At 34.9% G+C, this 21,919-nt stretch overlaps 4 protein-coding genes across 6 annotated transcripts; 2 read left to right on the top strand and 2 right to left on the bottom strand.

The window, feature by feature from the left end:
- Positions 1–53: 53 nt before the first annotated feature.
- Positions 54–4,102, top strand: LOC102592654 (protein ALUMINUM SENSITIVE 3). The gene is made up of 3 exons (XM_006363625.2): positions 54–412; positions 2,535–2,780; positions 3,541–4,102. The coding sequence occupies exons 1-3, from the start codon at positions 179–181 to the stop codon at positions 3,853–3,855; spliced, it is 795 nt and encodes a 264-aa protein (XP_006363687.1). The 5' UTR covers positions 54–178; the 3' UTR covers positions 3,856–4,102.
- Positions 4,103–4,518: 416 nt separating this feature from the next.
- Positions 4,519–5,349, bottom strand: LOC102592310 (pathogenesis-related protein PRMS-like). Its single transcript, XM_006363624.2, has one exon. It carries the CDS (start codon positions 5,347–5,349, stop codon positions 4,519–4,521), a length of 831 nt encoding a protein of 276 aa, XP_006363686.1.
- A 1,259-nt stretch (positions 5,350–6,608) lies between these two features.
- LOC102591754 (protein MODIFIER OF SNC1 11-like) lies at positions 6,609–11,433 on the bottom strand. 2 transcript variants are annotated; one of them, XM_006363623.2, is made up of 6 exons: positions 11,005–11,433; positions 10,284–10,364; positions 9,927–10,058; positions 9,695–9,752; positions 7,820–7,876; positions 6,609–7,707 (listed from the first exon to the last, which is right to left on the bottom strand). In XM_006363623.2, the coding sequence occupies exons 1-5, from the start codon at positions 11,286–11,288 to the stop codon at positions 7,838–7,840; spliced, it is 594 nt and encodes a 197-aa protein (XP_006363685.1). In that variant the 5' UTR covers positions 11,289–11,433; the 3' UTR covers positions 6,609–7,707; positions 7,820–7,837. The 2 variants fall into 2 exon arrangements, with proteins under 2 accessions (XP_006363685.1, XP_006363684.1); XM_006363622.2 differs by having other exon boundaries at positions 9,695–9,773; positions 9,930–10,058; positions 11,005–11,431.
- A 622-nt stretch (positions 11,434–12,055) lies between these two features.
- LOC102591196 (thylakoid membrane protein TERC, chloroplastic) lies at positions 12,056–21,866 on the top strand. Of its 2 annotated transcripts, none has more exons than XM_006363621.2 (14): positions 12,056–12,395; positions 12,491–12,577; positions 13,924–13,982; positions 14,081–14,157; positions 15,276–15,363; positions 15,516–15,596; positions 15,731–15,787; positions 18,745–18,826; positions 20,283–20,332; positions 20,565–20,621; positions 20,714–20,792; positions 21,114–21,172; positions 21,409–21,466; positions 21,555–21,866. In XM_006363621.2, the coding sequence occupies exons 1-14, from the start codon at positions 12,188–12,190 to the stop codon at positions 21,647–21,649; spliced, it is 1,137 nt and encodes a 378-aa protein (XP_006363683.1). In that variant the 5' UTR covers positions 12,056–12,187; the 3' UTR covers positions 21,650–21,866. The 2 variants fall into 2 exon arrangements, with proteins under 2 accessions (XP_006363683.1, XP_006363682.1); XM_006363620.2 differs by having other exon boundaries at positions 12,056–12,407.
- Positions 21,867–21,919: the final 53 nt, after the last annotated feature.

Here is a 21,919-nt window from a genome sequence, read left to right as displayed (position 1 = left end):
GGGGGTGTTGGGGGTTGTACTAAAAAGGATAAAATTCTCCTAAGTTTCTTCCACCCATAAATCGTTTCGAAATTGTCCTAGTATCTATTGAAGCTAATAAATTCTCTTTTTTCACATTTTAGAATTTTTTATCAATTTTCTCTTGTTGAATTTTTGTAAAATAATTAAGAAGAGAATTATGGAGTGGGATTGGTTAAGAGATTTCTTAAAAGGGATGATTAAGCCTTTTGCTGCACTTGCTGTTGTGTTTATGGCAGTTGGATTATCTTATGTACAAAAATTGGGTCTTGAAGGAGAAATGATTTATTCAGTATTTAGAGCATTTCTTCAACTATCCATTATTGGTTTTGTTCTTCAATTCATTTTCACTCAGAAGAATGTTGCTTGGATCATTCTTGCTTATCTATTCATGGTATGTTTATTTCTCCAGTTGATTTCTCGTACGATCACTTATCTAGTTTCCAGGTTGGATTTTTTTAGATCAAATAATATTATTATCTCAATAAATTACCTTTTTTTAGTTAAAGAAAATTAGAATAGAATCAAAAAGAATAATGACTTTCTTAATAGTATGAGTTATTTAGATGATAAGCGAGAGCAAAATGATAGAGAGTTTTTAAGGAGGGGGCAAAATTATTATTATTTAATTAAATGTTCATTTGAAAAATCAATCGTTTAATTCTTATATTCTTTCTTGTTTATTGTGTTTTTCAATTTTGAATATGATGCCAAGAAAATGCAGAAATATAGAATCTTTCTACATATGTGCAAGATTTGCTGGTAATTTAGTTTTCCATATTTGTTTGAAATAAAGCTATTTAAGATCTTTTACTGAATTTTAAATTAATAACGTATACATATAGCTAAGAAAACTATATTTTCTATGACGTGAAAGTAAACATCATATAATTGCATATAACATGAAAGTAAGTAGTGTCGAGAAAACTATAATTTTAAGAATCTTAGGTAAACTTAGCAAACAAAAATATCTTGTACATTTATAGAAGGAAAATAAATTTTATAGGCTAATTCTATTAATTAAAAATATATTTTTGTCATATAATTAGTACATTTATTTCAGGTCATGTGCTTTAGACGTTCTATCAAAAAAAAATATTTTAAATGCTATATTAATATTCTCTTTCCATCTCAAATTATCTGTCGGAATTTATAAAATAATTATTTTAAATTTTTTGTTTCATTTTGGATGTTCAAGCTGAAATTAATTATATTTTTTCTATTTTATTCTTAATAATAATTATTCTTTTGCAGATTATAAATACCTCAATAGAGTAAATATTTAATGAAGAGAGTTTATATCTTAAGATATAAATAAAGGCAAAATAATAAAAAAAAATACTTCTAATTAATATTATTTCAAAACGCATATTAAAAATATGATACATAATTTAAGAAGGATGAAAGTGTGAGATAATTTACACGGACTAACATAATATTCATATATCAAATCTCGATTTTTGTAGATCTTTTACTTCTTCCTTAGGTCAATAATTTACCTTTTTTCTTTTCATCAAGACTTTATGCTTCTTTTGACTTTCAGCAAAGAATAATTCCACAAGAAGAATTGATATGAGTTGTGGTGGAATAGTTGTGATCTCTTCGTTTTTAGTTAGAGATTTCGAATTTGAACTTTAGTTATTAAATAAAAATCATATTAAGAGAATCGTTATGATATATATTTCTTGCAATGCATAGATTCATATTAATTGGAGTATTGCAGATAATGTAGTGGTAAATTAAAAAAAAAATCAACAAGGACACGTCCCCATTCTTATTCCTATTTTATTTTATGATATCATCAACAAATTGATTGTAGAATCCAAAAAAAAAAAAAAGTAAAATAATATTCTTCTCCCACTTGCTGATGTTAATGTTGACTTTATTGTAGTTGGCATCCATGGTCTCTATTTTACTCCCTCCGTCCCTATTTAGTTGTCCACTTTAGAAATGGCACACATATTAAGGCAACAATGATTAGCATAGTGAAGTTACAATTTTGCCCTTATTAATTATGATTCCAAAATAAAAAATTTCAAGATAACTAATCAATGTTGGGGGAAGTTTAAATGAGGGTATAATAGGAAATTTTTTTTTGTCCTTTCTTGATTTGTCAAAATGAACAAGTAAATAGGGACATCTAAAAGAGAAAATATGAACAAGTAAATAGGGACGGAGGTTTGGAGTATGGTTTCCACTTTCCAATAACTTAATTGACCTTTCAAATCATCTTTACTACTCCACTTACACATAATAGAAAATTTTGAAAATCTCCCTTTTGGTATGACATCATAACATCTTTTTAATTTATTTTTTAAAGATTTATATAGTACTCATTTTTATCATATAATACATAAATATGCTTGTTAAGTTGACCTCAACTGATATATATGTCTTCCAACTTTGAGTGTATGTAAGTAGACAGTTAAACTTGTATAACATTAAACAAGTAGACACTAAAGTTCTACAGATACTGAAAAATAGGCTTACTTTGCTAATATTTGTTGATTTTTAAGGTTACAATTGCTGGTTATACGGCTGGACAACGTGCTAAACATGTACCAAGAGGAAAATATATAGCTGGAGTTTCAATTCTTGCTGGAACTTCTGTTACTATGTTCTTGTTGGTTATTTTGAATGTTTTCCCTTTCACCCCTCGTTACATTATTCCTGTCGCGGGGATGATGGTTGGCAATGCAATGACTGTCACTGGGGTTACCATGAAGAAACTCCGCGATGACATCAAGATACAAATGGCCCTGGTACGTTGAGTTTTAAATCTTAATGTAGGCATGATGTGACAAGGTTTCTTTACTTTACGTGACAAAGTTTGAACAAGTTCAAAGTTTAAGAAAGAAAGTACGATTATTGAAACTTGTTTTCATAAACATGTCATTACATTTGTGTGGTTATAAGACATTTCAAACGTACATAGTCTTAAACATTTCATAAACAATTGTGTCACTATAAAGGGTAAAATGAGAAGTTTAAGTTAAGTTATTTCCAAATTTAGAAAGTTGACATTCTTGTTTGAACTGTTAGAAAGAAAATGTTGCTACATAAACTGGAACGGAAGGAGTAGAAAAGTTGCTCAATTTTGATAGTACAAGGCTATAAAATTAGTTTCAATTTATTTAATGGAAAATTTGGTCTATACTGAATATGTTGTTAGCAAATTTGGTCTATACTAAGTATGTTGTCATTGTTGTTGGTGGCAAATTTGGTCTATACTGAGTATGTTGTTGTTGGCAACAGGTTTTGGTCTACACTGAGTATGTTGTTGTTGGCAAATTTGGTCTATACTGAGTATGTTGTCGTTGTTGTTGGTGACAAATTTGGTCTAATATTGAGTATGTTGTTGTTGGCAACAAATTTGGTCTATATTGAGTATGTTGTTGTTAGCAAATTTGGTCTATACCAAGTATGTTGTTGTTGACAAATTTGGTCTATACTGAGTATGTTGTTCGTTGTTGTTGACAAATTTGGTCTATGCATACTCAAAAATCTAGTTTGTCTGGCTAGGTAGAGACAGCATTGGCTCTAGGGGCAACTCCTAGGCAAGCAACACTACAACAAGTGAAAAGATCACTTGTTATTGCTCTGTCTCCTGTGTTAGACAATGCAAAAACAGTTGGTCTTATATCACTTCCAGGTGCAATGACTGGGCTAATTATGGGAGGAGCCTCTCCTCTCGAGGCGATTCAACTGCAGATTGTTGTAATGAACATGCTTATCGGGGCATCGACTGTTAGCAGCATCTTCTCAACGTACCTCTCGTGGCCCTCATTCTTCACCAAAGCTTATCAGTTAGAAACCAAAGTTTTCTCCTCAGAGTGAAGAAGGGATTTTGAGTTTGACACTAATGAAGAAGATGTTTTACTAGTGAAAACAAGGCTTTTTCATGTGGTATGTATACAGTGGCAAAATGATGATGTGGCAATGACATGTCATTTTTCGGTACCTGAAATTTGACTTTCCAATGATATGTATTTTACGGGCTACTAACATATAGTTCAATGACTTTGCTGTTACATGACAAGTATTTTTGACTTGATAGTCACTTTTAGGACCACTTTTCTTCTCACCCCACCCTACGAGGATCAATAAGGATTTTTGCTGCTCTCAACGTGACTCAAACCTCCAAAATCCGATCTACTGATTACTGCTCAGAAAGTCACCTTTTTTCTTGATTCTAATTTTCTTCAACAAAAAAAGTGACTTTCTAAGATAATAACTATTAGTTGATGTTAATTTCAGAAATCAACCTCATATTTGTTATTAGATTAAATGATTGGTATTAATACTGCATTTTCAAATTAAAACGAGTTCAAATCAGAAAAAAAAATGTGAATTTCGATTTTTTTTAGTTGTATAGAAGCAGAGAAATTGTTACATTCTGATCACACAAAATGTGTTACATTGGGAGATCATATCTCCCCTAATGTTGGAGCATCGCCATTAATCATAATGACGATGCTCCAATATTGAAATCAGAGATCTTTAAACCCGATTGTTTCTTCTACCTCTTCCACGTTGAGATTTTTGGGGACTCGAAGGGCGTCTCAATGGAGCTGGTGATTTTACAGCCACATTGTGTTTTCTTCCTCTACCGCGTCCCACATTTCCAGTATTCACCGGTTTAGGTGGTAAAACTGGCGATGTGAGACGTGCATTGGCAGGTAACGCCACAGGCGTTACAGCCACATTACGTTTTCTACCTCTACCACCGTTGTTCACCTGTCTTGGAGGTAAAACTGGTGGTGCAACACCATGCATATTGTTAACAGGATTCAGAGGATTAACGCCTTTTACGTTCCCAATAGGATCATACGAGCACACAACAATCGCACCTTTTTGATCATCACAATATACAAAACCACTACATCCAACTTTCGTGGTAGATCGCCATATAACGTTTAAATAATGACCGCATTCACATCCAGCACGTTCAGGCTGGCAATTGCATTGATTCGTCGCGTGGTTGAAGAATTGCTTTTCTCCAAACCATTTCTGGACAATGCTAGTTGCTGTGTTCTGCCTGTAGAGTTCCCAGAATATGTTCTCTCCGTAAGGGCTCGTTGAATGGTGCCTGTAATCGCACTGCTGCTTGCGCTGGTTCGCCCATGACTGGGAGAACGTAGCTAAGTTGGCGTCCCACTGTAAATGTGGGACGCCAACGCTTGATCTCAAATCATTATGTGATTTGAGGAATTCCTGTTGGACCCAGTCGAATTGGGGGAAAGCTGCTTCTGTAGATGAAATGAAAATGGAAAATAGCAGCAAAATTGCTGCTGTTGATAAGATTTGGGATTTTGGTATTAGCATTGACATTGATAATGACAATGCATATAAAAAAATGTTAAATATATTAATAGAAAAATGGTTCCCCATGGAATTTTGGGTTTCAACTAATTTACATCTTTTTATTTCTGTTTTTTTTTTTTGTTAGTTGTATACGAAAAGAGCAGCGTTAAAAGAGGAAATAAAGGAATGGCCATGTTCAAATACATATTCACCTCAAAAGATAATTAAAAGGCACTCTCTCTAACTCCAATATAATAACCAGGGTAAATTAGGAACTAATTGATCAATTATCTTTTAATTTTTCAAATTGGACTAGTAAAAATGAATGGAGAAAGTATAGTTGATAAGTAAACAGATAATTAAACACTCCTTAAACAAATTGTTGTCTATTCACCAAAAACTTAAGTCCTTAATGCCCTGGGACGAGAGTAACAGAAACCCAGGGAAATCCACAACCTCTGCCCTTCAAGTGAGCACTTATGTAGACTACACTGAGCAAACCCCATGCAACGAGCTCATGACTAAACGTAAGCAGAAGCTAAATTCAATCTCAGGTCTCCTAAATGAGAGGCCCACCCCCCGACCACTCAACCATGCCCTCACAGGCTGCATCTATGGAGTTGGAATAATGTTTTTGTTAATTTTTCAAAATAATAAATTAGTCATATGTATGTGTACTCGAACCATTTGATTCTTAAACTCTGAATACCAACTGCAACTTCTTTTAGGAGCCATAACTGAAAGCAGTAAAATATCCAGTCTTGGATATACAATTTCTTAATAGTTCTTATGTTTCATTTTCCTTTGACTCATATACTATACTTTTTGAATCTTCTAATCTTAAACATGCTATATAAAAAAAAATCAAATTAAAAAATTAATAAATAAAACAACAAAAGAGTTTTTTATTTTTAAGAGAACAAAAATAAAATAACAGTCAAACAAATTAAAACAGAGTACATTTTTTTTCTTTATATACTACCTTTAGTATTAAATAACTACATAGAATAGAAGTACTTAAAACTTGGAATTTAAAAGCATCACTAATAAAGTTAATTTAGTAAAATTACAATCAAGTTAACATATATTATCCGTCTAGGCATCAATAACAATTTTCCATTTGCATTTTGCCCGAAACAGTAGTTAGACAATCAAGTGATCAACTCTAAAATTTAGGAACCCATGATTCCTTGATTTCGATATTACATCAAAGTTCTGTCCACTCATCAGTAAGAAGTATGAAAAACCTTTCCATCCAAGTTGAAACAACACAAGTACAACGACAGAAAGGCATAAAATCATTGACAATGGGTTTTACTGAAAGCTCAGACTAAAAACACAACTAAAATAACATTGCTGTTTACAATTAACATAACAAGAAGAATAAACACATAACTAGATGTCTTCGTAATACATTAAACCTACTTCTACATGGCCATCGACTGCAGCCTACAAGATTTACCTGGAGATACTAGGTAGTTGAACAACACCTCCTTAGTGTCAATCTGTCCGAAATGACCCACATCAAAATTTTAAGAAAACTTCGAAAGCTCTTAAACCATTGAACCTTTCATAAGAAAAACAGCAAACCCAAAAAAGAACCAGTTTGAAGGAATGTGGATTTGACGACTTGACCATCATATAACTCCAGCAGTGTGCAAACAAGTTTCACAACCATGAGATGCACTAGCAAGTAGTAAATATATATCGCAACACATATAACTAGTCTTACCTTTCTAACTATGGAGAACCCAACAAGAATATTGAATATAGCATGGCCAAACCATATGATGCATCAAAGAGAAGTACAGATTTCTTGGATCTTTAAGAGCAAGATAAATACTTAGATGCTAGAAAACACAAGATGCACTACACTTCCCACTTCAGCTATTAGAGTCAATAAGGTTGAATTAAACAGCCAAATCAATGAAAACCTCTAACCATGGGGAACATTAAGTTTTAACATCAAGCAATCTCCAATCTACTCTGAACCACTTGGGTAAATCAAAACTAAAAATCTAGCACTGGTTGATCCTTGACATGCAACAGGAGTCTATGTTTTTACTATGTTAAAGGACAATGCATTACAATATAAACGTGACATATAATGCAGATTAATAACTTAGAGATTGATGATGAAGTCGTCAAATCAAACCCTTCAAGAAGGATACTTTGGTTGTAGTTTCATCATTTTTAATATTGATCATGGGTCATTTCCGGTAGTTTGATGCCAAGGAGGTGGTTGTCAATTATCCTAGTGCTCTCCAGAAACACATAGTATGCTATTTTAGGAAGACCCGAAAAGCCTTTTGTGCAGTAATTCGAAAGCCAAAATTTATATAAACTACGGAAAGGTCAAAAACTTTAGGATCCAAGCCCACCAACCTGCAAGAATTGGAAAGAAGTGGTTAAAAGATGAGGAACTCCAATTCTGCAGTTAACAAGGCCCCTAACCACAACCCAACAACAGTAAACTATACAATCAAGCAAGTCTTACTCGTTATGAAGTTTGGAATCATTCAGGTTCTCCAGCCTTGTCCACAGCAACAGCTTCCTGAATTAAATATATCCATAGATTAGGAAAAAGCTATTACACTACATAAAGAAATTAGAGAAAGATCCCTACAGATGATATACACTAGTTGGAAATAAGTTTTTTGTCTTTGTTAGAACGTTAATTGTGAACCTATTGCTTTTGTAGATGTACTTGACCTTATCATAGATCTATATGCCAGTAAAAATATAGAGAATCGTTGTTGTTGTTATTTTTAATATATATATATATATTTTACTTATCTTTCACTTATATTTTTATTTGGTATGATGATGACATGAGTTGTGCTCAAAAGAAGAAACATGGACAGTTGGAGTTCATATAGCTGATCCCAAATTGTTTGGGGGTGAGGCATTGTTGCTTGTAGAGGAAGAAAGAAAGAAAGAACCAAACAAAGAGGGATCCAGAATTTGAAAACAGTGAGTACAGAATCCTGACGGTGATAACCACTCAACAAACAAACAACAAATGTTTAATATCTATGGAAGTATAAAAACAATTACTGAGCCCAAAAGAAAAAACCATTCACTAAATGTCAGTCACTACACTAACGTAATAGTTTTTTTTATAACTATGGTGTCCAGACCACTAGAGTACACTTTGACTAATTCCATGGGATACATGCTACCTCCCACAAGCATACATACCAAGTAACTTTGTCTAAAAAGGCTTGGACGGAAGTAGGTCAGGGTTCTCAACCCACTTCATTGACCACAGTCATTTAAAATAAGTACCAACTTCACAATTGATCTTGATGTTTCGTCCTTTAAAAATGACCAACCTATATATGACACACTACACAACCACAAACAGGATACATAAGAACTTCCCATCCAACACAACAAAGATGACAAATAGTGTTGGCTACAGGACTAGACATTGTTGTAATTCCCAAGAATCTTGAGCTCAAACAGCTTACCATACTCCGAAATCAGAGACGAACAGCAACTAACAGAGTAAGGAAACTGAGAATGATTTTGTGGAAACCTGTGTGAGGTATTTTACTACTACTCATTCAGCAGTGGATTTTTAAAGTTAAACTAGAAGACCCATGTTCACAAATATGGGTTTCAATACAAGTGTGCTTGTATGGACCCAGGGTTTACCAAACCCCAGAAAAGGTGAACCCACTTAGGATTGTATCCAAAGATGAAGGGAATGATTTTAAAAATGAAAAGGGGCAGAAGAAGAAATTATAAGGAGTTGAAGGTAAATACTATAAAATCAGCCACCGTTATGAGTTTAAAGAATGAAGAATCAAAAAAAGAAGATCCTTTAGATGCTTCTTTTGTTTGTTGAATCTTCCTTTTATTTTTGACCTCTTGCCTAGTGAAAGTTATGGAAGAGAAGCTAGAATAGTGTTCCTCTTCTTTTCTATTTTAGCATGGCAATCCAAGAGAGAGAAGCAAGGTCAAACTTCTATTCCTATTCTTTTCTGTCTGAGACCCCCCACCCGACTGCACACTGCATTTTTGTGAGTTGGTGCACCTCTTTCCTTATATAATCCTTTTCTTGAGCTGTAGAAAATATACAACAGAATAAAGAGAACTCATTGACAGATTGAGAGACTTATACAGGATTAGCCATTCAATCTCAGGAGGCCTAAGCAATCGTGCGAAGTGTTGAAGACCAAAATAAATAAAAGTTTTCCTCTTTAATAGCTTAAACTATTAGATGAGGAGGTGACACAAGATCTGCCTCTCAGATCATGAATACCAAGCGAATAATTAAAGTAAATAACATTCAAATGCATAATGATGTCACTTCTCTTTTTCTTTGGGCCAAACCTTGTGCACTGCTTATAAAACAAAAACAAACCTGCTCAATATTTCCTTTGCCATTTGCTTGTGGTTGTGAACCAGGCTGGGGTTGTGAACCAGGCTGGGGTTGTGAAAACCTATTATAAAAAAAATAGTACATGACTATCAGATTTAAGTCATAAATCTGACAAACACTCATTTATCCATAGATTCTTACTGATATATGGATGGAAAATATTGTGCAGATTCCAAGGTGTAATAAGAGAAAATGAACAATTTTAACTTTTTACAACCTGAGAGCCCTAGCTTTCCTTTTATCTTCCTCCACTGGATCAGCCTTCCCTGGTGGCGCAAACCTAGTCAACCTAGCCTTCTTCTTCTTAGCCTCCTCATCAGTTGTGTCAGATTTCACAATCCCAAACCTGAGGAGTAACAAAATCTATGAAGAACTCATAACCAAACAGCAACAAACCCAAACCCAATATAGTCCCATAAGCGGGGTCTGTAGAGGGTAGAGTCTACACGCAAACCTTACCCCTACCTTGAGGAGGTAGAGAGGCCATCTCTGAAAAAACCTTGGCTCGAGAAGAACTCCTAACCAATTAAACTAATACATCTCAGATGAAGAAAACAGAAAGAATAGAAACCTCTCGGCCCTAGCCTGCCTCTTATGCTCCTCGGATTTCTTTAAAGCATCTGACCCTTGAACTGGGGACCCAGTGCCAAACCTGTGAAATACAATTTAAAAAACAGTCAAATCACAGTACTCCATAAGATACAGAAATTAAACCAAAAAGTGCAAAACACATGAATGCTATCAACTTTTTTGTTTTTTCCTGACAGACTAAGAATTGCCATTCACTTGTCTCATAAAAGTACATGTTTGATTGCAGGTGCAACCAGATAGCTACTTAAATCTCATAAAATAGTATACAATACCAGAACCTCCGTTATTAGTTAAGTGTCTCGATCTCCTAGAATAAAGCTCTAAAACTGTTTAACTGCACATCTTCTCAATTAATCATTAGAATCAGCAAAAAAATTGAGTGAGATTGCCCAGCAATTTTCCTCACAACAACCAGAAATCTATTGTCAAGGCATATAACCACCAATAATGTCCACAACAATTCCTCAAATATGTCCAGTTGAACCTAATGGTACTGCAAAGGAACTACAATAATCGGATCCAAAATCCAGCTAAAAAACAATTAAGAATGCTAATTTCCAGCAAAGATCAATTACATAGCAGTTGTTTTTGGGAACTAATCTCATAAAAAATACTAACAGTTTCTAAAAGTATATAGACAAAAATTATATGTGCTGATACTTGCAACCACAAACACAACTGCATGCAACGATTTGAAATACCTCTCAGCTCGGGAACTTCGCTTCTCTTCTTCGGATAACTGAACAGGCATTCCAAACCGCTCAGCTCGTTTCATCTTCTTCTGAATATCATTACCCTGACAGCTGTCATCTCCTCCCACCGCCTTGATTTCCTCCTTGGCACCATCGGATGGCGGTGATTTCGGCGAGTCGGGTGCGGAATCGGGAGGAGATACGCTTTCAGCCGCTGGCTTGGGATCTGACGGCTCATCTAGGGTTTTCATATGGTTTTCTGGATTCTGCTGCGCTGTCGTTGTGGCGGCCATAGCTGAGGATCGAAGAGGGAATTTTGGAAATGGCGATTCCTTCAGTGAATTGCAAACGACGGAATGGAAGCGGCAGCTGCTTTTTCTGGGATTGGAGTTGTGCTTTATGGCTCGTTTGGTTCAGACTTTGGAGGCCGATATTTTCTAATTAAAATTCCCAAAACACCCTTAACTCATCTTTCTCGTGTTGTGTACTTGTGTATTCGTTTCGATTCGATAATTAATCACGTTTTATTGTGAAATTTAAAATATTAAATAATTTTCAACACTTGAATGGCAATGGAAAGCTAGATCTTACCTTTTTTTTCAAATCTTTTCGAATATACGGTTTTCACGGAAGATCAAGTTGATGAGTTGTGTGAATAGAAAAAAGTTATAGCTAAACTTTTTGTTAACTTGAATCTCCTACATCTACTATTAATAATAAGCAGCGACATCAAGACTCGAATCTTGAATTTCTACCTACTCTACCATGACAAATTGTGTGAACGGTCTCATCAGTTAAAAATTACCCCCACCGTCCAACAATAATTTTGAGATGTCCAACAATAATTGTCAATTTTATGAAATTAATGAATAATTTTACACATAATTTTTAATTTATCCTTATTATTAATTATAATATATTGTATTTATTATAATCAAAAAATGATATATTAAAAGTATTCTTTTACTTTTATAGTTATACAAAATCAACTGTGGACAAATATTGTCAGAGAGAAATACAAATTGTCTTTGGCTTTAAGTTAAACCAAGGTCGAAAAATATAAATGGGATGGAGTAAATGAGTGGACAATTTGGGAATTGTGGTCACTTTCCTATCTAGGAATCGGATAGCAGAAAGTTGTCGCAGCCATTTTCATTGTTGAAGGAAGCAGTAAAATAGCTAAAGAAGAGCCATGAATTTGGCTTCCATAATCCATAACAACTCTACTCAGTTGCCTCCAAAGTTCCATAAGATTTCCCCAATCTCTTCGCCATCTACATCCCCAAAATGGGTTCACTTTCAATTAGATCATCTTCGCTCATGTGTAAACTTGTGTAAATTGGATAATTTGAACCTGAGATGTCGTGGTTCTCGATCCACTTCATTAAGCTGCATGTTTGGTGCTTGTATTTGTATATCTCCAATTCTTCAAGAATATTAGTATCTTTTAACATTGAATATGGTATTAAAGTTTCTTTTTTTTTTTTGGTTGCAGTTGGGTGTAAATGTAGAGGAAGAAGATATAGTGCGGTGGTTTCCTGCTTGAGAAAATCTGAACAAGGGGAAGAGTTGTCTAATGCTGGTTAGATATTAGAATTCTTATTACTCTACTTGTTTTCATAAGTAATACACTCAAATTTGGCCTCAACTAGCGAGTAAAACTCCAACTTTGAGTCTGCACATCAAGACACCTCACTCTTGTACACTGTGTCAGTTGAACACTCCACAACTTACAAAACGATCACCTAGACACCTCCGAAATTTATGTGTCACGTCAGTGTATGGTTTCCATGAGACACAGTGGGGACCAGTTGGAGTGTTTGTTAGTTGAGACCAAGTTAAAGTATCTAGATGTGCACTCTCAAAGGTTGGAGTGGTTACTTGCTAGTTGAGGCCAAGTTTGAGTGTGTTTATCTATTAAGCCAAAAATAAACTCAGCTATGGAAAATGAAATGATAAGAATTTGGAAATTCACTATTGTGCTGGTAACGTATCATACTCTATGAAGTTCTGTAGATGTGGGATTTCCCAGCATGATAACGTAGTCATGTTCAGTTATTTTTGCTCAGGACATGTTGGGTTTCTTTTCTATTGGTCTGAACTTGGAAAATGAAAACACTAGAATAAAAATTGTATCTTCGTTAAAACCAATATATCCAGTACTATTAACCAAAAGTCAGATCAGAAATCTACTTCACATTGTCGTGTATAATGATCTCCCTTTGTTTTTCCTTGTTGCTGTACCAAATCATGTCGTACAAGTGGAAATAAAATGTTACTGCATACATTCCCGGATTCATGAAATATTGCCTCACACTTCTTTTCTAGTAGTTTACATTTAGCATCTAATGCAATAGCATATTAGTTGCCAATGTTATGTACTCTCTTTCATAATGTTTTTAACTATGTCACATCTTTAGCTCTATAAGAACATCAGTTGTTAAAACTAATATGACCATCCTTGCTTCCATATGATTGATTTATATGTCAAACATACCCCCCCCCCCAACCCACCCACCATTCTGTAAAGAAGATAAATGGGGAACTTAGTTCAAGTTTCTGTCACCATTTAATTACCAGAGTAATGGATTCACCTGCAAGCTCTTTTGAAGGTTGTTATCCATTATAATCTTCCCCACCATATCATTTTAATTTGATCTCCACTGGTTAATTTACCAAAATGGCTTCAACTTACTATCCAACTAACATGAAAACTAAAGAAAAGGAGATAAATGATATCCATCACTTCATCAGTCTTGGGAATTTCTGTTAACATATTCTAAGGCAATTGGTTGTCAGTCCTTTTTCTGTTAGAATGTAATGTGTCTGGCCAAAAATAATTTGCAGAGGAGACTAAGTCATCACAGTCACATAATGGCACTAACGATATTAAGATGTCTCATAATACATTTGCTGTTTATGAAGCAGAAGAGAGAACTCAAGGGTCTGGAACTTATGTGTCTTCTGTCAGGACAGTAGCCTTGTGTGTAAGTAATCCTTGCTATGGTCATAACAGCGTTTATTGTTTGTCAGACTGATCTAGAGCACTCTAAATTGAAGGAAATATAGTGATGGATTTATATAGGTGTTTTCAGCAGTGGCATTTGGTGTTGGCGTGGGGCTCACGGATGGAGTTAGCAAGTCATCTGAATTTTTCGCTGGGTAAAGAGTCAATTACTTTTCTCAGCATATTGATGATTTAAGCCTATAAATTTTGGAAACACTTGAAGTTCTTTGTTGTTTTAAGATGATAGAACCTCTGTTGTTGATTGCGACTGCGGAATGTGGAGTACTTCGAAATTATTCGTAATGCTAAAACGATAACAAGAATATAAAGCTATTTAGAATTGCCACTATATAATATCTCTGTGATTCAAGTGAGAAGAACTCTGGGAAAAAAATATGCGAAGTAGAGAAAAGGAGAAATAGTTGGAGGTGGGGTGAGAAAGAAAGTTCTTACAACTTCTAGTTATACAATGGCTTGATCCTTCGCATATCTTTACTGTATTTTTATTAAGCAATGTGGTAGTCACCAGGTAGAATAGTAATTTCACAATGTGTTTCAGTGAGAGAGACTATGTATCAGGGCTCATCCTAAGTAATGGAAGTAGGCCAAAGATTCTGTAATTCAAAGTCAAAGATCTCATGTCTAGGTTATCAAGCAGAGAAATGGTTTTATTGATTTGATACACACATTCAGGGGTGTGGCCTCTGAAGAGTTGATAAGGGGTCAGCCTAGAACAATGTTCTATCTTGGAGTTATTAACTGCGCCAGGTGAATACTTTACATGTTTGATTGGGAAAGAGTTTGTGGTCAGGAGTGAGGATCTCTGAAGTTTCCTTTCAACCAATTCACAAAATAGGCCATGAATGTACCCTTCATCACATAAGTGCAAGATGTTGCATAGATGTTATTGGGCTGGCCATGAAAATTTGATTGTTTACAGAGATGTTCCCTCCGATGATAAACATGAAATTTGCTCCATTGTAAAAACTTAAAGCCTGCTTTCTTTTGCCATCTTTCTGTAAATAGTGAGCAAGCACTTTCTTGATGCTGCTTATGATGAGCAATAAAATTCTCATTTTGCCCTTAGAGTTGTAAATGTTTAAGTGCTGGATTGCACTGAGGATTGAGTAGTTTGATTTTTCTTTATTACTCAATTTTAGACATTGCGCTGCCTTCCTAGGTCTTCAAATTTTGTTCCTATCAAGTTCCTGTGCTTTCTGGGCTTGACTGCTTCGGGATTTACTGGTTTTAAGTTTAATTAATACATTTTCAGGTATCTGCTGGAGCAGAGTTTGTCAGTGGATAATTTATTTGTATTCGTTCTGATATTCAAATATTTCAAAGTACCACTTATGTATCAGGTGCGGTGCTAATCTTTCTGCACTTACTGTTCGTACTCGCAATGTTTGTGTTCATTCTGGCCCTACTTCCACTTTATTTAAACTGGACAGTGTTTGTATTTGTCAATTAAGAGACCATGTTCATGATGCAAATGTGCGTATTGGGTCTACAGAACCGGGTGCTCTCGTATGGAATTGCTGGTGCCATAATCTTCAGGTTGTCTATCATACTGCTAGGAACAGCAACCCTGCAGGTTGGCTGCTAATTTCATTGCAAACATGTAATTACATAAACATGCAGAAGTTCCAACTTCCAAGTATATCCCCCTACCCAGAGAAATACACATTATTCAGAGTTATTCACATTTATCATTTTATGTCATTTCAGAGATTTGAGGCAGTTAACTTACTGTTGGCGGGGATTCTTCTATACTCGTCATTCAAGGTGAATTCTCTTTTATCTACATTCATGTGAATTAGAATACCATCTTTGAGCTTCTTTTTGCTGATGCAATGTTAAAAAGTAGATAAACTTGTGTTACATGATCCTTAATTTGCCTTGATGTAGCCATGTTGAACAATTGTGACATGAGTGTGGATACTTTGTATTAATTCTTCACATTAAAAAATAGCAAAGTACTTGTACCTTATGCTTGTACATACATATGCGGGATACTTACACATACACGTACCTGGTACTTAAATATATCTGTAGTGGATACATGTTCTTAGTTGAGTCCATGTAACATATATAATTTTTAAAAGCCTATGTAACATAGATAAGAACAAGCATGCCCCAAAAAATTCTGATACATGCAATGCACATATACCTGTGGCCATCATTCATGGGAGGTAGAAACAAGGGTGGGAGTTAGGAGTGGCAATTAGATACTTAATTTTCACGATCATCACTTTGAGGCCTCAAAGAGTCTTCTCTCTGTTCATAACTGTGTTACTCCAGTAATGCTTATGATGATTATTTCTGCAACTGCTATTTCTTGTTTAAATAAATTTTCTAAGGATCCTATGTAAGAACACGATGACCACCAAATTACTTGGATTAGCATATTTGTTGTTCTGAGAGTTGCAACGTTTTTATTTTAGTGCTGTTGCAAAAAATTTATAGGCAAAACTACTTAAATTTGTTGATTTGACTATATAATCAATTTGAGGATGTCATATCAACTGTCAGTTGTATCATCTGGCAGAAGTAACTAAAAGTACATTGAGTGCAGTAAAAAGGTAGAAACGAGAGATTAAATCTTTGCTTCTCAATGACTCAACTAGGATAACTTAGTTGTTTTATTCTTTGTAGAACCTATATAGACAGAATCCTCTTGCCATCACTGACTCCAATCTCTGAGTATGCCTTCTATTTCAAAAAGGAAAAAGAAAACAAGAAACTTAGTGAGATGCTATATGGTCTCATAATTGAGAAAATATAGATGACACTTGAGCCAAGAAGATCTGAAGGTACAGACCATTACGTGTTCGGTACAACTTATTACATCATTCCTCTAGTTTCTGCTCTTTAAAGATGTTATCTATTTCTAGTGGGAGTTGGTTGCATATCACCATGAAACTTCACAGAAATTGTTAGTGCTTTCTTTTAGTTGAAAGAGGGTAAATCATCATGAAGTACATGTCAAGAATGAACTTATAAATAGTGCACTAGATAGTTTGCTAATCATATGATGTAAATCTTACCCCTCCCTTCAAAAGTAGAGAAGAGAATGGACAGAATATCAAGAGAATTTTGGTGGAAAGGCAATAAGGAAAAGAATATTTGCCATCTAGTTAATTGGAGGCCTAGGTGGTAAAGCCCCGAGTAATTGTCTGTGAAAGTATACTTTGGAAGGAAAACTACTGTGGAAACAGGTTAGCAGTGCAAGGTGTGGACCTAAGGGCTGTTGGTCAGCTGACATGTCATATGCTCCTGGGGATTAGTCTCTGTAAGAATGTAAGGTTTTATGAAATGATTTTGTTGCATACACCTACTTCTTGGTAATGGACAGAAATTCTAGCAAGATACCTGGAGTCGCCATACTCCTGTGGACGAGCAGTTCCTATACTTGTACAGTTTGGTAGTCAACCCTGATGCATTAGTTGCACAATGCCAGGGAAGCCAATTTTAGAGAAATTTTGAGGACTGAAAATAGTAGGTCTCTGAATTTCTGAGAATACTAGAAGATGCTAATATATCAGGAGGAAACATGCAGTGAGGTGGAGACATTAGAGAGATGGAAAGTACTGCCAGGTATGGTTATGAAATATTAACCACAGATTAAAATGGTCCACCGCAGTGACCTTGGAATATAATCTGAAAAGGCAATGCAACTCCCTAGGTGGCCAATTTTTTCTGGATTGGTGTGCATGAAGCTTGTCTAACTCAATCAAGTTTACGAAGTAGGGATTTCATAATGTGTAATAGATGCCTCATATGTGAAGGAAGTGAAGGAGAGATACATCACTTGTTCATACACTGCAGCCTTTAAAGCATGTTTTCAGTGTGTACAATTTAAACTGGGTATTCTGTTAGACATTGAAGGAACTGCTGTGGGGCTGGACTTGAAAGCAGATGGGAAGAGAGAACAGGAAGATATGGTTTGCTATCCCAGCCTGCATGTTTTGGGTAATTTGACAAGACTAGAAGACATTTTGAAGGTTTAGCCAATCCGATGTAACAAATTAGATATACATGCAAAAAAAATTTGGTGTAGAATGACAGATATTTGATGTTAACATGCTACTTGAGTTCCTGAGCTCCCTAGACATTAAGGAGGGAGCCTGGGTTTTTGACTTGTACATATTTTTATATTTTTTGAGAATGGTTAAGTGTTTTTGACTTGTACATATTAACACCTTCTTGGTGCTTTTAGTGAAATAAAAGTTTGACTACTTGCTTAAAAAGAAGAAAAATGCAGAGCCATCTCTCCTACCGCTGCAAATCTAGTAATCAGCGTTAACATTTTCTCTATGAGGGATTTTCTATTATGCCATGTTTTCGAGTAATTTTCTAGAAGGGAATACCAAAAATATAAACATTTAAGAGATATCACTTCAAGTCATGCAATCAATGCTGCCAGAATTTTGAATTTTACCAATCAAGCCTAAAAGTATGTTGAAAAAGACTGCTAGATACTCATTGGAGTTCCCCTGGATGTAAAAATATATCTTGGTTTAGTACATTGACTTTTCTTTTTCATGTCATGTGAAAATGGGCTCTAGTATACAGGCTTAGCATAAAGGCCCTCACCTGTTCCGAACTGTTGTAAGCTAACTAGAAGAGCACCCAGGGGATACCTAAATGGGCTCATATATTACTCTCTGATCGATATTGTTGTCCCAAAAACATTTTTGCAATTTAATTCATGATACCTATTTTTTTTTATCTCATCATAGTTGTTCACTGGAGAAGAAGAAGATGCTGATCTATCTGACAATTTCATTGTGAAGACCTGCCAGAAATTCATTCCCATCACATGTAAAAATTTCTGTTGTCTTTTCATAATTAGGTGCAATATTTGGTTTCTAGTTGGTCTTATATGTTCTCCTGCAAATGATTGCTGTTTGATTTTTTTCTTATGTTGGTACTTGGTACTAATTTGGTATTGGTTGTTCTGGAATAGTTGAAGTGATCAAGTCCAACTACAATGACAACTGCTAGTTTGATTTATTCTTGTGATACGTTTTTCAACTTTGCTTCCTATGCTGATTTCTCAATCCTAGCTTGTAGTTGAGAGCTTCGTGTAAAGTTTACAGAAAAATCTTTAAGTTGTGCAATGCTACAAACATGGGAATTTAAGAAAGGAGTCCCTTTCTCTTCTTTCTTTTTTGCTGCCTCTTCTGAAGGATGTGCAATGTGATTCTGTATAGCTGCATAATGCGATTGTTTACTTAATATTTTCGGAGACATACTTTGTGAAGTAAGTTATGCTCCAATTTTTTAGCATTTGATAGTTCTCTTCCCTTCTAGGTTCCCATCAAAGTGGGGTTTTCTTTTTGAAAAGAAAACTTAGGAGTTTATATATATGATATACTCCATGTTGTATACTTCTTCATTCAAAAAAATGGAAAAAACATTCTTTATCAACGATAACGTTATTGAACTTTACAGAATAGAGGATCATTTTTTTAGAACTTGCTATTTCCAATAAATAAAAAAAGAGTATCATTTCTCTGGGGGCATTAAAGGAGTGACGGCAAGACAATTAGGGCCAATGTCCTCTTGAAAGACTAGAAATCACTTATAGAACAAAGATATGGTTTGGTAATACGACAAGAAAGAAATGCTGGAGTTTTTGAAGGCAAGAAGGGTAATATAATTAATCTTAAGCTCAAGTGTATATCTTTACGTAATTTTTGGTGCAACAAAGCTATGGCACATGTGTTAGAGCCGGATGTGATAGTTGACTTTCTTAGTTCTTTATGGACATTGTAAATTCTCTTTTGGATGTAATCTTGGCCCAGCATATACCCTTATCGCTGGTCTGTGCTATATCAATAATATTCTCGTGATAACCTATTTTTGAAAGAAGGTACACTTTGAGCAGATGATGAAAAAGTGCATACAATTCACCCTCATGCTATTAATCTGTTGGGTATCACCAAAATTCATGGTCCAGTGTAACTAAAACTCCATATGTAGAAAATACTCCCTTTCCTTGCTACATATTTGCTTTGATTTTGCAAGATTATTTGGAGTGCAAGGGTTGGCGGGAACCCATGAATTAGGTTATGTTTTTCCTGTCAGAGACTAATGTTCTTCTAGTTCCGTGATGTTATTCGAGCTACTCTTTAATTCATATGAATTATGATACATGAGTAGGATCCAGGAACAAGTTCCCTTAGGATGATGAAGCTCTGGTCCTTGTACATAAATTTAACCTTTCAGGTTTTGAAATATATGGTAATTTTTCAAACTTTTCTTGGTGTTGCAGCTGAATATGATGGTGACAGGTTCATAACTTTGCAGGATGGTGTACGGAAAGTAAGTCAACAGGGAGTTATTTTAGCAGTTGAAATTTATATTTGTCCTAGCATGTCACCTCAATAATATTCATGCATATATCAATTTATACTTTTAAATTTCTGGCTTAACGAAATCCGGCATCTTTTGACCATCTATACAAACAAAAGCCTGTGTACTTGTTATATACTTTTCTAGAATATTTTTTATATTGATTGTTCTGATTTTTAACAGCCTTAAACATTTTGGGCAGGCTACCCCTTTACTTCTGACAGTAGCGGTTATTGAACTCAGTGATATTGCATTCGCTGTGAGTTTTCTGTTCATGCTGGATTTGACATATCTTAAGGGCTAACATACCTGTTTGTTTCCGTCCTAACAACAATGTTGTGTTCTTCTCAGGTTGATTCTATACCAGCAGTTTTTGGTGTCACAAGAGATCCTTTCATAGTTTTCACATCCAATCTCTTTGCAATTTTAGGTAAAGCCTGTGTTCTTTACTTTGCTTCTTATTTTAAGTTTTTAACCACAAGAGCTATAAAAAAAGCCAATTACTAATTGAAATGTGATTTCTTGTACCAAATTCGAGTTGGTTTAAACTAGTGATATTTGGCATGTCGTTGACATTCTTTTATATATATTGAGGACTCGTGTGCATGGGGTTAGTTGTTCACGAAAAAAATCTGTCTTGTTTTTACTCATTCTGATTTCGTGAAGAAGTAGATTTTTATTTATTACCCTTCTGCGAAATATGTTTTTCTTCCCTATAAACTAGGTGACCAACCTAGCTCTTCTTATGCAGGATTGAGGTCATTGTACACACTCATTTCTGAAAGTATGGGGGAGTTGGAATATCTACAGGTGAGTATTGACTTGCTTTTATCAGTCTTTGCTTGCTGTATTACAACAGCCATTCACTCAATCGTCCCAAGTCAGTCATGATTGCTCAAGTTAGAGCTCTTGTTCTACAGACAATAGCATTAGAATATTTAAATAGAACTAATCAAACTAGCCGCAAGTCTGTTAGTGACTGTTCCTTAAAGTTCACTTCACTTTCATGGATGATAATTTTTAACTAAGATCCAATTTCTATTCAGCCTTCCATTGGTGTTGTCCTGGGATTCATTGGATTCAAAATGATCCTAGACTTTTTCGGTAAGTTTCTGCAAACATCAGGTGAGCTTTTTCCTCTTACAATTGAAATCCCAGGGAAGTGTCTTAACTGATATCAAAATTCACGCAGGATACCATGTTTCCACAGAGGCGTCTCTTGGTGTTGTAGCGACATGTCTAAGCACTGGAGTCTTGCTGAGTCTTGTAAAGAAATCTGATCAATGAGTTGGGATGCTCTCAAGATCATGTTCTTTAGGAGGATAGAGGAGATATCTATGATGTTCCTTTTTTTTTTTCTTCTCTTCGTCGTTGTCTTGAACTTGCTCTGCCAAATGTACTTTATTCAATTGATATGACAATGACAAAATTAACAATCTTTTAGCATGTTTCTTTTTGTAATAATTTGATTTCTTAATGCAACTCAGGTTGGGATGAATTATTACAACGATTATCTTCTCCATGGACAACACTTAAATCTTCTCTTTTTTCTCTACA

This window comes from Solanum tuberosum, unplaced genomic scaffold (assembly GCF_000226075.1).
Source record: "Solanum tuberosum cultivar DM 1-3 516 R44 unplaced genomic scaffold, SolTub_3.0 scf00436, whole genome shotgun sequence".
Taxonomy (NCBI): domain Eukaryota; kingdom Viridiplantae; phylum Streptophyta; class Magnoliopsida; order Solanales; family Solanaceae; genus Solanum; species Solanum tuberosum.
This window is presented reverse-complemented; position numbering and strand designations above follow the sequence as displayed.